Raw genomic sequence first — 16,419 nt, 5'->3', positions numbered from 1 at the left:
GTTACCGACATGTTGTGGCGTTACTGTCGCGTCCAGATCGTAAAAGAATCCATAGTGAAATGTAGCGAACACAAATAAATAATGCTCAACAGAGACGTTCACACTGATGAGAATAAATAAGCACATTCCTAGCATTAGGATCCTTTGGAAGGGAATGTTATTTGTAGTCCATCCTGTATCGCTCTTCTCTCCTCGTCATCTCACTAACACTCCAGTGGGCGGGGCCAGAGTTGTGATGATGAAGTGGGCGTTGATCTTCTTCTGCAGAGGCGTCTTTCTCCATCTTTTAAAGGCTCATTCCACAACGAGTCGCTCTCTGGGCTTGGTCACAATAAAAGCTGTTTCTGGACTTACAAGGAACTTTTTTTAGGATATTCTTATAGTATGATGACCTCTTATATGACAAAAGCTCTTGATTTCTCAGTTCATGAACCCTTTAAAATACTCTAACTGTCATGCCAATAAAGTTGAACTACATTGAAAAGTAAAATTAAATAAGAAAAAAAACTATTTTTTCAATATACAACCATGTATTAGTGAAGTCTGTGAAGCAGCTGACCAAAAAAGAGGTTCTTGTTACCCAAAAGTTTAAAAGAGAAGAAATATTTATCTTTTTTTCTCTGTATATTTGACTTAAAAATGTGGCTTTTTATGTTGTGTGAAGTTTGTCGTCTTTTATTTGATGAAAATGTTGGATGCATATATACATTAAATGTTCTTTATTCTGTATTTATTGTCCACATGAGTTTGTTGTTTCTAATTGGGGGTTTTCTAGAACATGAGTCGTTAGGTTCGTTGTCCTTGTCATCGGCTCGAGCCATTTCTAAAACAGATTGACTGATGACATGATGACACGATTCTCAGTAGCAGCTCAAGGACACTCAGAGTCACAGCAGATGATTGTGTGTAATCAGAAATATCAGATTCATCGCACGTTAGCAGCTCCGATCATGTGAATGAAAATACACGTCACTGAATAGCTTGAAAGCAGGTGCTTTTATTTAAAGTGTAACTTAATGATGATCTTGTGACCATAGACTTAAACTTGTGTAAAGACTCTTCTTTCTTTCTCTCCTGTTGTTTCTTTATCTTTCTAGTTTAGAGAAAAGGATGGGAAGGAGAAATCTAAACTGTACCCAAAGGGGTTAAAAACCCAGAAGAAAAAGAAACCACTGGATGCACCAGGTGAGAAACTACAGCGAGGTTCAAAAGCAAGAAATCACATTAGCAATCTAGGATTCAAAATCTAATTTGAATCTGGAAATAAACTGAAAGTTTTTGTATGTTGTCACATTTAAAACAAAGAAATGATTGACATAAATATGAAGAAATGTTTAAGATTCTGCTCTATTTTGGGTCACTGTTTTTAAGAGCCAAGCATCAAATGGTGCGATGACCTATTGTATCTGTTAGTTTTCTTCTTCTTCTTCTTCTTCCGCTCTGGAAGTCTATTGCAGCCCATAGAACCGCTTGCAGGAAAGTTATGAAATTTGGCACACAGATAGAGGACAGTCTGAACTCTCACCACAGCAAATTTGGAGTCTCTAACTAAATCCCTCTAGCGCCCCCAACTGTCCAAAATGTCACCTACATTTATGTTAATAACTTTTGAACTTTAGAGGCTAGAAACAAAATTCCTCTGATTCATTGGCTCAAGTCGAATGCCATTCGATTTTCCCGCCAAAAAAACTTTTCTACAGATCATCTACAGACCATGCTGGCAAAACGTTAAAAGCTTTTCGATAAACCCAACCATTCTTGAATAACACGTGAGCGAATTCAACGCCAAATTGGACGAGAGGCTATATCTCCACAGCGCTTTGGCGTATTCGGACCAAACTTGGTGCATGTCCAGAGGCTACAAGCAACGTTTGGCATAGCGCCATCTACTGGTCAGTAGATATTAAAAATGGCTATTTTTTGTTATAACTTATGGTTTGCCCAAACATCTTAAAACTGATCTCATCTGATTCAATGCATCATGCCGAGTCGAATGATACCCAATTCCCATATTCACTATTGTGAGTGTCGGCCATTTTGAATTTTGTCCTAAAATGCTTTTAAGAACGTATTAGTGTATCGTTACGAAACACGGTATGTGTCATCGGGATCATGCCCTAAAGGTACTCAAAAAGTTTAGAGAAAGCACAACCTTGTGGTCAAAAGTTTGAATGAAATTTCCAAAAATGGCGATAACTTTTGATTACTTTTGCCTATTTTTATCAACTGTTCTTGATAGATTCCTTGGGTTGTGCTGAGAACAATGATACCAATTATGCAGTATTTGCTTGAACCTCCTGTCCGCCATTTTGAATTTCTTTGAAAACATACTTTTTCAAACTTCTCCTAGACCATTGCTCTGATTTTCACCAAAATTGGCTCAGATCATCTACAGACCATGCTGGCAAAACATGGTTAAAAGCTTTTTGATAAACCCTATCATTCACGAATAAAGTTTGAACGAATACAACGCCAAATTGGACGCGAGGCTATATCTCCACAACGCTTTGTCGTATTCAGACCAAACTTGGTACATGTCATCACAAGCATGACCAGAGGCTACAAGCAACGTTTGGCATAGCGCCATCTACTGGTCAGGAGATATTAAAAATGGCTATTTTTTCTTATAACTTATGGTTTGCCCAAAAATCTTAAAACTGATCTCGTCTGATTCAATGCATCATGCCGAGTCGAATGATACCCAATTCCCATATTCACTATTGTGAGTGTCGGCCATTTTGAATTTTGTCCTAAAATGCTTTTAAGAGCGCATTAGTGTATCGTTACGAAACCGGTATGTGTCATCGGGATCATGCCCTGAAGGTACTCAAAAAGTTTTGAGAAAGCACAACCTTGTGGTCAAAAGTTTGAATGAAATTTCCAAAAATGGCGATAACTTTTGATTACTTTTGCCTATTTTTATCAACTGTTCTTGATAGATTCCTTGGGTTGTGCTGAGAACAATGATACCAATTATGCAGTATTTGCTTGAACCTCCTGTCCGCCATTTTGAATTTCTTTGAAAACATACTTTTTCAAACTTCTCCTAGACCATTGCTCTGATTTTCACCAAAATTGGCTCCGATCATCTACAGACCATGCTGGCAAAACATGGTTAAAAGCTTTTTGATAAACCCTATCATTCACGAATAAAGTTTGAACGAATACAACGCCAAATTGGACGCGAGGCTATATCTCCACAACGCTTTGTCGTATTCAGACCAAACTTGGTACATGTCATCACAAGCATGACCAGAGGCTACAAGCAACGTTTGGCATAGCGCCATCTACTGGTCAGGAGATATTAAAAATGGCTATTTTTTCTTATAACTTATGGTTTGCCCAAAAATCTTAAAACTGATCTCGTCTGATTCAATGCATCATGCCGAGTCGAATGATACCCAATTCCCATATTCACTATTGTGAGTGTCGGCCATTTTGAATTTTGTCCTAAAATGCTTTTAAGAGCGCATTAGTGTATCGTTACGAAACCGGTATGTGTCATCCGGATCATGCCCTGAAGGTACTCAAAAAGTTTAGAGACAGCGCCACCTTGTGGTCAAAATTTTGAATTAAATTTCCAAAAATGCCGATAACTTTTGATTACTTTTGCCTATTTTTATCAACTGTTCTTGATAGATTCCTTGGGTTGTGCTGAGAACAATGATACCAATTATGCAGTATTTGCTCGAACCTCCTGTCCGCCATTTTGAATTTCTTTGAAAACCTACTTTTTCTAACTCCTCCTAGAACGTTGGTCGGATTTTCACCAAAATTGGCTCAGATCATCTTCAGACCTTGCCGGAAAAAATTTGTCAAAAGCTTTTCAATAGAGCAAACCGTTCTTGAGTAACGCATCAACGAATTTGTTGGCATAATGCCAAGCTGATTCTGAGGCTGTAACTCTGCAGTGCTTTGGCACTTTGATACAAAATTATTATGTGTCATTGTCACCTCACACTGACCACACCATAGTAATGTGATAACAGCGCCACCTATTGGTCAAAAGTGATAAGCAAGTAAATCATATTACAGTGATTGTATTTGTGATTTTTTTTGTTGCCATTTTGACTTAAAATAATCTAAAGACATCTTTAATTACTTATTATTGCAGTTTTTCTGATGCTCCCTGTCATATTATTCCTTTTTGTGCTTACCCCCGATAACTACCCCCCCCCCCCTTTCCAGACTTAGTTCAGGCTGATTTTGAAGAAGTGCAAAAGCTCAATCAACAGAACAATCAGCTTTCTCAATGCACAACAGAGACAGCAGCCGGCACCACAGCTGCGCACCTGGATCTTACTGAAGAGGAGCAAAAAGGAGAGGGTCATAATGAAAGAAAGGATGACAAACAACAGACTGCAGTGGAAGATGAGACAATAGAGCGAGAAATCGTTGCTGAATTATTGCAGATAAAAGAAGAGGATAAAAAGGAGGAAGAGGAGCGGTCAAAGAAAGAGGAGGCATTATGGTTATCAGAGGAGAGTCAACTAGCTGCTACAAATTCATCTTGCCAGACCGATGAAAGCAATACAGTCAAACCAGACAGGTACATCCTCAATATGTTGTTTAAATAGCAAATGCACTGGTGCATCTGTTCACCCATGGGCGTCTGGTCTGAACACCAGGTGTGTTCAGGAGCATTGTTGGCGTGTTGCTATTGTGAGGAACTGAAAACGACTGCGCCATTGACCAACACAAACCTGCTGTAAAGTCACTGGCGCAGTATTTTTGTGTTATTTAAAGGGCGTGTTAGTAATATGAGCCTATAGGTGGAGCACAACGTGAGACACCTGCGCCATGAGCTTCACACCATATGCTCAGATCATTAAAATAGGGCCCTGAGTGTCAATAAATATTAAATTCAAATATGCCATAATATACATAATCCATTAAACATTTTAAAACCTCAATACAATTAATTTATGTAATGAATTATACACTCACCTAAAGGATTATTAGGAACACATACTAATACTGTGTTTGACCCCCTTTCGCCTTCAGAACTGCCTTAATTCTACGTGGCATTGATTCAACAAGGTGCTGAAAGCATTCTTTAGAAATGTTGGCCCATATTGATAGGAGAGCATCTTGCAGTTGATGGAGATTTGTGGGATGCACATCCAGGGCACGAAGCTCCCGTTCCACCACATCCCAAAGATGCTCTATTGGGTTGAAATCTGGTGACTGTGGGGGCCATTTTAGTTCAGTGAACTCATTGTCATGTTCAAGAAACCAATTTGAAATGATTGGAGCTTTGTGACATGGTGCATTATCCTGCTGGAAGTAGCCATCAGAGGATGGGGACATGGTGGTCATAAAGGGATGGACATGGTCAGAAACAATGCTCAGGCAGGCCGTGGCATTTAAACAATGCCCAATTGGCACTAAGGGGCCTAAAGTGTGCCAAGAAAACATCCCCCACACCATTACACCACCACCACCAGCCTGCACAGTGGTAACAAGGCATGATGGATCCATGTTCTCATTCTGTTTATGCCAAATTCTGACTCTACCATCTCAACGTCTCAACAGACCAGGCAACATTTTTCCAGTCTTCAACTGTCCAATTTTGGTGAGCTTGTGCAAATTGTAGCCTCTTTTTCCTATTTGTAGTGAAGATGAGTGGTACCCGGTGGGGTCTTCTGCTGTTGTAGCCCATCCGCCTCAAGGTTGTTTGTGTTGTGGCTTCACAAATGCTTTGCTGAATACCTCGGTTGTAACGAGTGGTGATTTCAGTCAAAGTTGCTCTTCTATCAGCTTGAATCAGTCGGCCCATTCTCCTCTGACCTCTAGCATCAACAAGGCATTTTCGCCCACAGGATTGCCGCACACTGGATGTTTTTCCCTTTTCACACCATTCTTTGTAAACCCTAGAAATGGTTGCGCGTGAAAATCCCAGTAACTGAGCAGATTGTGAAATACTCAGACCGGCCCGTCTGGCACCAACAACCATGCCACGCTCAAAATTGCTTAAATCACCTTTCTTTCCCATTCTGACATTCAGTTTGGAGTTCAGGAGATTGTCTTGACCAGGACCACACCCCTAAACGCATTGAAGCAACTGCCATGTGATTGGTTGATTAGATAATTGCATTAATGAGAAACTGAACAGGTGTTCCTAATAATCCTTTAGGTGAGTGTATATACTGTATGAAGTTTATTGATTTACTTTATATTTGTGTAGCTGTGATGAGAATCTGGAAATAACTGTCAGCACTAAGAGGCATGTTGCTGACGAGACTCTGACAGATGACCTTAAAAAAAGCAGAGTTGAGGAGGCGTCAGAGGAAGGGGATAAGGAATCAAAGGAGGAAGACGAGGCAGGACTTGAAGCGGCAGAGGCGGAGAGACCAGAGAGACCAGAGGAGGAGAGGAAAGATGCAGAGTCAGTCACTGACGAATATGTCATTGGTAAGAATATCGGTGTAGGTCTGAGAATAATGTAAACACATTTCCCTTTTCCAGTTGCGTATTCTAATCTCTCCCACAGATTCTTCCCCTCCACCGCCTGCCCCATTTGAGCACCGTCTAGTGACAACTAAAACCCACCAGATTACCAGCTACTACACGATCAATAAAGAGGAGGTTCTCGGAGGGTGAGTCACAGAAGATATTAATATTACATCATATTACGTTAGGTTAGCGTCGGAGGAATTTTTAAAGCAGGATTCCTGCAATAATAAACCCATGGCATAAGATTCCTTCGCATTTTAAGAGCTTACAGGACACACGATACACAAGGGGATGAAAGTGACGGACAGGTGTGTGTGTGTGTGTGTGTGTGTGTGTGTGTGTGTGTGTGTGTGTGTGTGTGTGTGTGTGTGTGTGTGTGTGTGTGTGTGTGTGTGTGTGTGTGTGTGTGTGTGTGTGTGTGTGTGTGTGTGTGTGTGTGTGTGTGTGTGTGTAGGAATGAAAAACATTAAGAGAGTGAGACGTGCAACATATTTTTAGACCTCAGTGAAAGTGAATATCTAGAGACAGGAGATTAAAGTGAATTTCCTCAGCGGCCTTGCAAAGAATGTGGGAGTTTAGACTTTTTAAAGTGCATTAAATGTGTTTTTTATTGTCTTATTTTGATTGTAATAGAGGACGCTTTGGGATGGTGCACAAATGTGTAGAGAAATCCTCTGGCCTCATGTTAGCAGCCAAGATCATCAAAGCCAGGAGTCAGAAAGAGAAGGTACACTGTAAAAAAAATCATCATGGGTCTTGTCATTTTCACAAAATAAATTAATTCAATCATTTTGAGGCTTGAATTGAGGAACTGATTAAGCTGATACAATTAAGGGAAAAAAGGCTACACTCTAAAAAAAAGCTGGGTTAAAAACAACCCAAGTTTGGTTGAAAAGGGACTAACCCAGCAATTGGGTTGTTTTAACCCAGTGAATGGGTCGTTTTAGCCCAGCGGTTGGGTTAAATGATTGCTTAAAACAACCCAATCGCTGGGTTAGTCCATTTTCAACCCAACTTGGGTTGTTTTTAACCCAGCATTTTTTAGAGTGTACCTATTTATTTTAAGAGAATTGTGCAGTTTTATTTAGTGACACCATTGTTAGTTGCCAGCATGCTTTGCATATGGCTGGAAATGGAGCGTTGATATTGAAATGAAGTGTTATTTTATGTGTTTTTGAGTGAATGTTTAATGTTCAGTTATGTTTGACATTTGAAAGAGTCTCTGTTATGTTGAAGTTTTGACCGTTATCATTGTGCAGAAGAGTAGAGCTTATAGTTAAGTTGTGAATAACTGCATATACTAATATTATATGAAGCAATATGAGCAATAACTTTGCTAATGCCAGTGCAGTAACAAGTTTGTTTCTGCTTTTGCTGTGCTGGCAGCATACAGTCTATTTATTGTATAACATAACTCAAAAGTGAAATATAAACACGTCATTTCCATTCACTCTAATTTATACCCATTTATTAAAGTCAACTTATAATAAATAAGCATGCACATTTCACTAAAATTGTTTCATAGACTAAATAATTTAGTACATGATTTATTCAGGTAGATTCCATTAAAGAAACCAAGCCTTAAAAACTACTCAAAAATATAATGTGTAATATTGCTACCATCATTTTTTTTAAGTAAATAGCACATCATATTTTTTACATGCCTGTCCATTTTAAGACATCAGTACTATGACTTTAAGGTAGTGATTCTCGAAATGTTCAGTTAAGTTTCAGTTTTAATCAACTTATGGACCACTTGGTTATTATAAGTGAGGAGTCAGTAATTTACTATTATAGTATTTATTAATATTTTGAAGTTTTTGTAATTTGTTATGTACTGTTTTTCCTCTATTTTAGTTAGTTGCCAAGGAAACATTTCTAATTTTCATGTTTCTCAAGTTAGATTTTTCTATCTAATATTTATGTTTGCTGTCATTTCATCTTTGTTTCAATTAACAGCGTGATTTTTAATAGTTTTAGATTGAGTTAACAGCACTAGTCTATGATCAAGAGCGAGATTTATTTATAAATGTATAATGAATCATTGATTTTACATGTATTTGTGTTGTCAGGAGGTAGTAAAGTGTGAGATTGAAGTGATGAACCAGTTGAATCACGCCAATCTGATCCAGCTCTACGCCGCCTTTGAGTCTCGACATGAAATCATTCTAGTGATGGAGTAGTAAGTCTCACAAACACACCCAAGTCTCTGTCTTTGCATTATTTCCTTTTAAAGTAATTTGATAAATTCATGACACTGTATATCACTCTACTCTATAAAACCTATTTAGTTTGAATTCATTTTTAGTACATTAAAATAATACATATTATTATTATTTTATGTTTTGTATCCTAAACCCCCAACTGTCCGAACAAATGAACAGACTTTTTAAAACCAAGCACACACAGACAGCATCTCACACTAATCTCCTTCATGCTTTCTGTCTTCAGAATGTGCTGCTAACATGTATTTTGCGCCCCCTAGTGTTGATGGCGGAGAGCTGTTTGACCGGATCATAGATGAGAACTATAAGCTGACTGAGTTGGACACAGTGCTGTTCATCAGGCAGATCAGTGAAGGCCTTCAGTATATGCACAAGATGTACATATTACACCTGGACCTAAAGGTACTAAACACATTTAATACATTATATGTAATTAGAGGTGCTGTATGTACGTTTTTGACTGTACTAAAGCATAAAAATACCATCATATGTTTGCAGATATTTAGGAAACATGCTGACACACATGCTCGTTTCTCAGATAAACAATGCTCCAGTTATTAGGGCCAGAGCACCGATGGCGTGAGGACCCTATTGTATTTGCTCAGCCTATTATTATTCTTCTCCCAAATTAATCACATTTTTGAGGGCCTAAACCTGCTCGAAAACTCATGAAACTTCGCACACACGTCAAAAGTGGTGAAAATTTTACGTCTGATATGGGTTTCAGAATTGGCCGTGGCAAAATGGCTCAGTAGCGCCACCTACAAAATTTAAATTAAGCGCCATTCGAGCTACGTTTCACATACAGGTATGAAATTCGGTTCACACATGTAACCGCCCAATACCTACAAAAAGACCCAGGGTGAGAAATATGAAAACCCAACAAGAAGTGAGATATTTTAAATTTTCTTTGCAAAAATGTTTTGCCATTTCCATACGTTGTACTTAAACGAACTCCTAGAGATTTAATCAACATCATATTTGCACAGTCTAATCTAAAGGCCTTCGCAAAGTTAAATTGTGAAGATCTTGAGTTTTCCCTGGAGGGCGTGTCCGTGGCGGCCTCACAAAGTTCGATGTTTCGCCATAAAACAGGAAGTTGTTGTAACTCGGGCATACAATGTCTGATCTGCCCCAAAATCCACATGTTTGATAAGAGTCCTGACCTGAAGACATCTACATATGAGTTTTAGAATTAGGCGTGGCAAAATGGCTCGATAGCGCCACCTACAACATTTCAACAAAGTGCCCCCCCCCGCTACGTTTCACGTACAGGTATGAAATTCGGTAGACAGATGTAACAGCCCAATACCTACAAAAAAGTCTCCATGTACGAAATCTGAAAACCAACAGGAAGTGAGATATTTTGAATTTTCTTTGCAAAATTTTTGCAAATTTTGCCATTTTCCAACCCTAAAGAATCAAGATGAATGTGGTCTGTACAATCGTCTGTATCTTTCACTGAGAGAAAAGCACATGTTATCAATATGTTTTGGAAAACTTTCTCTGGTTGGGACCAGATCTCACCAACTCCAACCTTGGAGAGACTGTGTATCTGTGTATGTGCGCAGTATTCGGTGTTACAGATCAGTATTGGAGGTGGATTACGGGCTTTCTAAAAGATGGAGGGGCTTGTTGTTCTGGACAAGCTGGCGCCTGCTCCAGATCTGGAAGGTCATTACGTGCCTAATTCCGGGGTAAAAGTGTCAACAAGTGATATCTGTACATGTGAATCTGATTAACTGACAATGACTGGAAATTTACCATGACTGTGACCATGACTTTTCTCTGAGCCAATCAGAATCATTCAACTTGCAGTAATGGTTAGACCTTGAAAAAAGTATAATGTTGAGGAATTGTATGTACGATAGGCGGAGACAGGTAGGCTGGTAGAGGGAGCGCGGCCTACGAACTCCTTGTGAGACTTGAAGCTGGCTTCTGCTGATGAAACTGCAAACTATTCTTCAGTAAATTTTTCTTTAATTAATTGCACTCCTGACTCTTGGTCTTCTTTTTTCACTACTGGTCCTGGGTCCTAAGCTGTTACCCCAACACTGGCAACCTGCGTAAGCGTCGAGGGTGAGGAGGAGAGAATGGGGGAAACGATATTTAGGGCCTGGTATATGCACACCAATATATGATGGTGTGAGGACCCTATTGTATTTGCTCAGTCTATTCTTCTTCTCCGAAATGAATCGCATATTTGAGGGCCTAAACCTACTCGAAAACTCATGAGACTTTGCACATGCGTCAGAAGTGCTCAAAATTTCTGACTGTTTCAGAATTAGGCGCAGCAAAATGGCTCAATAGCGCCACCTACAAAGTTTCAATGTAGGCGCCACCTACAAAATTTCAAAGGTAGCGCCGTTCGCACTATGTTTCACGTACGAGTATAAAATTCGGTACACACATGTAACAGCCCAATACCTACAAACAAGACTGAAAACCCAGCAGGAAGTGAGAACCCATTTCCAGATGTTGTACTTTGACAAACTCCTCCTAGAGATTTAATCAGATCAACATCATATGTGGTCAGTCTTAATCTAAAGGCCTTTGCGACGTTAAATGCGAAGATCTTGAGTTTTCGTTGAAGGGCGCGTCCGTGGCGGTCTGACAAATGAGATGTTTCGCCATGAAACAGGAAGCATACAATGTCCAATCTGCCCCAAACTTCACATGTTTGATTAGAGTCCTGGCCTGAAGACATCTATATGCCAATATTCAGTTAGTCACAGCGCCACCTGCTGGCAACAGGAAATTGCATGCTTTTCACTGTAATTCACTCCCAGAGACACATTTAAATATGCCATGAAGTCCCAAACATGCTAGAAACACATTAAATCATGCAACATTGGCTAAGTGCTAATGCGAGGGCCCTTTCATCGCTGCTTGCAGCTTTAACTTGAATCTGGACTACAGTACCCATTTCAACCACTAGCTGTCATTCTTACATATAGCACCTTTAAAACAAATGCATAAGAAGAACAATAAGTCTGACTATATTTTTACTGTGTCAATAGCCTGAAAACATTCTCTGCATCAGTCGAGAAACAAACAAGGTCAAGATAATCGACTTTGGGCTTGCAAGAAGGTTAGTATTATCTGTGTTTACAGTTACTTTCTTCATGAATCGACTGTTTTTTATCACACCGATTTGTTCTTCATCGTCCTTTCAGATATAAACCCAGGGAAAAGTTGCGGGTGAACTTTGGTACTCCTGAGTTCCTGGCTCCTGAAGTCATCAACTATGAATTTGTCTCATTCCCAACCGATATGTGGAGTTTAGGTGTCATCACTTACATGCTGTGAGTTTGTGTAACATAGACATCAGTGAACAATCATAATCGTGACATTTGTAAAAACGTACTTATGTTTTATGTTTCTAGGCTCAGTGGCTTGTCTCCGTTCCTGGGTGAGGATGATAATGAGACACTAAATAACATCCTGGCATGTCAGTGGAGTTTCGAAGAGGCAGAGTTTGCCGACATCTCCGAGGAGGCCAAAGACTTCATCACACGCCTGCTTGTGAAGAGCAAAAGGTTTGTGTGTCCTCAGAGATGGACACAAATCTGATACCAGTATGTTTGCATTTTGATGCACTTTCTTTTTTTGTGCAGTTGGAGAATGAGTGCATCCCAGTCCCTGAAACACCCATGGCTTTCAGACCGAGCGCTTCACTTCCGTCTTCACCATAAGGTTAACGCAACAGCTTTGAGTCTGTGGCTAAATTAGTGCATTGGTGAATTAATGGAAATTAAGATAATTAATTAACGTGTTTCTCTCACAGAAAAACAAGTGTCACTCTTCACATGCTCCTCCTCCAGAGGGCTAAACCGGTAAGAGATGCACACCAGTAACTCTTTCCCTGCCAAACACAGAATTTTCTGGGTTTCCGTGTTGTCACTGTTATATGCTAGGGGGGGGCGGAAAGAGGAGAGACTCTCCTGATCAAACATTGTTTCCAAGTCTGTGGTTTTCCCGATGAATTAGGCTACTTTTAAGCTGTTGCCGCGGGTTGATTTCACCCCCGTACGTACAATGTCGGTGCTCCAACACCCCCCAGATGTACAAATTCAGTGGAGAATTCGACCGCCCGATGGAGAAAATCACATTGGGCTACTTTTGTTGCACAGACCTGGCAACCCTGTGATCAAAACACAGGTGAAGAAGAAGCAGAAACAAGCGATATCATATGTAATCATATGCACATGTAAAATAACACGATCATCAACATTAAACAGCATATAAATCAAAACTGCCTAATGTTACTGACTGAAATGTCGACCCAGGACGAGCTACAGGACTGTGAAGCTTTGGGGTGTTGATGGACTCGCTCTACTCCATCTGTGTTTGATCATCGTTCTAAATCTGATCCAGATGTAGTCTTTGACAAAAATTAGATTTTTAATGAAACTTGCCCACATTCAAGTGATAATAAAAAAAATGCATGAAATAAAATGGTTTTTTTTTTTGTTTAAAAGCAGAGGGTCTGTTCTTTCTCATTGCATGTTCAGATATTCATACAACTAGATATTCTGGGGGCCATGACATTTTTGTGAAAATGATCAAAAATGCTGGTGGTGACTGGCAACTTTTTTTTTAAACACTTGCAGGGAAAGAGTTAAAGTCAACATGAAATTAAAAATTCTATCTGTATGCTAAATGCATTATATGGATCTTATTGTGAACAGTTCATCCGTGCATCCGTTTAATTAAAAAAAATATTTACAGACCATTTTGTACTGACCTGGCAACCCTGTGATCAAAAGAAAAAGCAGAAACAAGCAATATCATATGTAATCATATGCATATGTAAAATAACGCGATCACCTACATTAAAAGCATATAAATCAAAACTGCCTAATGTTATTGAATGAAATGTCTACCCAGGACGAGCTCTAAGACTGTGAAGTTCACCCAAAAAGGAAATTTCTGTCATTAATTCATGTCGTTCCAAACTCTTAAGACCTTCGTTCATCTTTGGAACACAAATGAAGATCTATTTGATGAAATCCGAGAGCTTTCTGTGCTAAAAACAAACAAAAATAACATCTTCATTCAACAAATTCTTCTCTTTCGTGTCACTCTCCTACACTGTTCACGTAAGCACCACAACCTATGCAGGTGATCATGGGATCGTGCTCGGCCAATAGTGAGCAGGCGTTCTGACGTAGAACCCGGAAGCCCGGTACTTTGTGAATAGCCCAACAACGTGAATCGCGTAAGAGACTGTCATGGAAGAGAAAAGATTCGTAAAGTATTCTCGCCGCTTCATAACATTAAGGTTGAACCACTGGAGTCACATGTACTATTTTAATGATGTCTTTACTACCGTTCTGGACCTTGAAAGTGGTAATGTTGCAGTCTATGTGTGGTTCAGAAAGCTCTCGAATTTCTTAAAAAATATCTTCATTTGTGTTCTGAAGATGAACGAAGGTCTTAAGGGGTTCGGAACGACATGAGGGTAAGTAATTATTGACAGAATTTCATTTTTGGACAAACTAACCCTTTAAAATCCAATGAACAACCGATGGATCATGGAACCAAGTCCTACGTTTGTTCGATAGTCCATTACACACCGATGTATGTCACAATATGGAAAAAAAATATCTGTTGCTGATAAAACTCATTTGATTGCACTTTGCATGTCATTGACTGTCCCATATGATAAACTTCACTTGTGGGTAACATTCATTTTCATGTTTTCTGCAGAAGAGATCATTGGCTCTCCTGGTGACAAACTGGACCAATACAGTTGTACCTGAACAACTACACAACATCTGTTTAACATTACAGTCACATACTGTAATGTACAGTGTCCGTTACCTGCTTACCTCAAGCTTACAACATATTAAAAATACTGCTCTCCTCTTGTGCTGCATAAATATTTCATCATTTGTAAAATGGTAAGCATTTATGGCTCTTTTATGACAAACTGGCCCTGTGCTCCAGTCTCGGTTTAAGTAGGGTTTAACTGTCTTTTGGCGGTTTCTTATGAAGAATTACTACAGACAGTTAATACTACAGATATTCGGTCTCACATGTGCACTTTATAATAGGCCAGGATTGGAGGAAGTATGTCTATGGCTAAGAGTACAAAAGATAAATCATCATATGCACAAATGCATTGAGTCTTATCATGGTAATATCCTGTACGTCACTGGTTTATGGTTACATTTCATTCACGTGGTGTTTGTGAAGGCATTGGAACTACCGTACTGTATTTTACACTTGAAAGTCTAGAACCCTTAATGTCAAAATCCTGCACATGATCTATGATTTTTGAATGTTTCTGCTGCTTTTCAGGAAGTCTAAGTGACAAAGTTTGGAGTTTGTCTGTGTGCATGTAATTATTGTTATCTGATACAAATAGCCATGACCCAAATACACACTTACCATATTTTATAAAATGTAGTTTAGATGGTTTCCTCTAAGGCAAATGTATTGTTCAAAACGAATTGTTCAGAATCCCATGAGCTCAGAATGCCTTAGATAAAGACTTAATTGTACTTTTTTTAAGCTTGAAATTTAAGACTTGGACACTGGATCCAAGATTCACTGGCTGTTTTTGGCAACACTATGGTCTTGTTCACTCCCTCTCTTTGTGGTAAACATCTCACCTTCCATGAAGGCAAATGAAAAAAAAAAAACAGAACACTACCTACAGATGTATTGTGTGTTTTGTGTGGTTCTACATATAATGTTTTGCTTCGATCACCCTGACTGATGTTTACTTGAAAAGCTTTCACGATATAGTAAATGGGATAAACTTCACTGTGCGTCAGCTGATGGCTAGCAGTGTTTTAGAGAACACTTGCATTCTGGGTGAAAGCTGAAAACCAAGAGTATCACTTTTTGATGCGTTTGAAAAGGTCACATTTTTAATCATGAACGGGAAAATATTTATTTATTTGTGTGTTTTCACTTACTGTATATGTGAGGACTTAGGCTGAAATAAACTAGCAGGGAAAATAACATTTCAATACTTTCATATGTTAGTTCTTGTATATTGCTGTAAGTGCCTTAGAACTTTAAATAGCCTATTATTAAATTAAACAAATTATATTAAAAAAAAAATTTCTTTGTTTCTTTCATTCATTCCTCTTCTTCTTCTTTTATGTGTACATGCACTCCCTGGAGCGCACACTGTTCCGAGTGTGTGTGTGTGTCCACGGTTTGCAGTCTGTATGTGTGTATGTTCACTACTCACTGTTCATAATGTGTGTGCTAACTTTGGATGGATTTAATGCAGAGGACAAATGCTGTGTATAGCTTGCCATACTTGGCCTTCACGTCACTTTAAGTCACATTGTGCCGTTTTCAATTTTTTTAGCATATTTTTTCACTCATGAAATATAAATTTTTTTAAAACCTAGATAAATAACGAATTCCCCCTTTAGTAGGCTATATTTTTTCAGCAGTGATTTAGGCCAAAGTCCCTTTAAGATGAGTCATTTCACTCGGCGGCCATCTTTGAAACGCATCTCGGGCATGCAAGTGCATCTCTTTGAAACATGAAATTCTCCAAAACTGTTCGCCAAGCGATTCAATTTCATATTTGAAATCACCAATGAAATATGACAACAACTCTCTCCTAAATTTGTGTTTCTAAAAGCTTGAATCATGACAAAAAAAACCACAAAATTTTTCAGCCTGGACAAAGCTAATGTGCATGCGCAGTCCCAGAGGTCTTTGCTGTTGCACAAAAATATAACTTTTTTGTTATAAAAACAAAACA

General features: G+C 38.9%; 1 protein-coding gene across 3 annotated transcripts in view; it reads left to right on the top strand.

The window, feature by feature from the left end:
* mylk4b (myosin light chain kinase family, member 4b) overlaps positions 1-15,749 on the top strand; it is a 60,901-nt gene extending 45,152 nt beyond the window's left edge. For all 3 annotated transcript variants that reach the window (XM_079830663.1, XM_079830662.1, XM_079830661.1), the window contains 13 exons: positions 1,098-1,185; positions 4,189-4,549; positions 6,188-6,414; positions 6,494-6,599; positions 7,090-7,183; positions 8,529-8,638; positions 8,942-9,083; positions 11,702-11,772; positions 11,858-11,986; positions 12,068-12,220; positions 12,299-12,377; positions 12,469-12,517; positions 14,394-15,749. In XM_079830663.1, coding sequence (XP_079686789.1) covers positions 1,098-1,185; positions 4,189-4,549; positions 6,188-6,414; positions 6,494-6,599; positions 7,090-7,183; positions 8,529-8,638; positions 8,942-9,083; positions 11,702-11,772; positions 11,858-11,986; positions 12,068-12,220; positions 12,299-12,377; positions 12,469-12,513 — 1,605 coding nt within the window. In that variant the 3' untranslated portion in view covers positions 12,514-12,517; positions 14,394-15,749. The remainder of the gene's footprint in view (positions 1-1,097; positions 1,186-4,188; positions 4,550-6,187; positions 6,415-6,493; positions 6,600-7,089; positions 7,184-8,528; positions 8,639-8,941; positions 9,084-11,701; positions 11,773-11,857; positions 11,987-12,067; positions 12,221-12,298; positions 12,378-12,468; positions 12,518-14,393) is intronic.
* Positions 15,750-16,419: the final 670 nt, after the last annotated feature.

This window comes from Gobio gobio (genome assembly GCF_949357685.1).
Source record: "Gobio gobio genome assembly, chromosome: 12".
NCBI classification, from domain to species: Eukaryota; Metazoa; Chordata; class Actinopteri; order Cypriniformes; family Gobionidae; genus Gobio; species Gobio gobio.
Note: the sequence above shows the minus strand (reverse complement) of the source record. Positions and strands in the feature narration are given on the sequence as shown.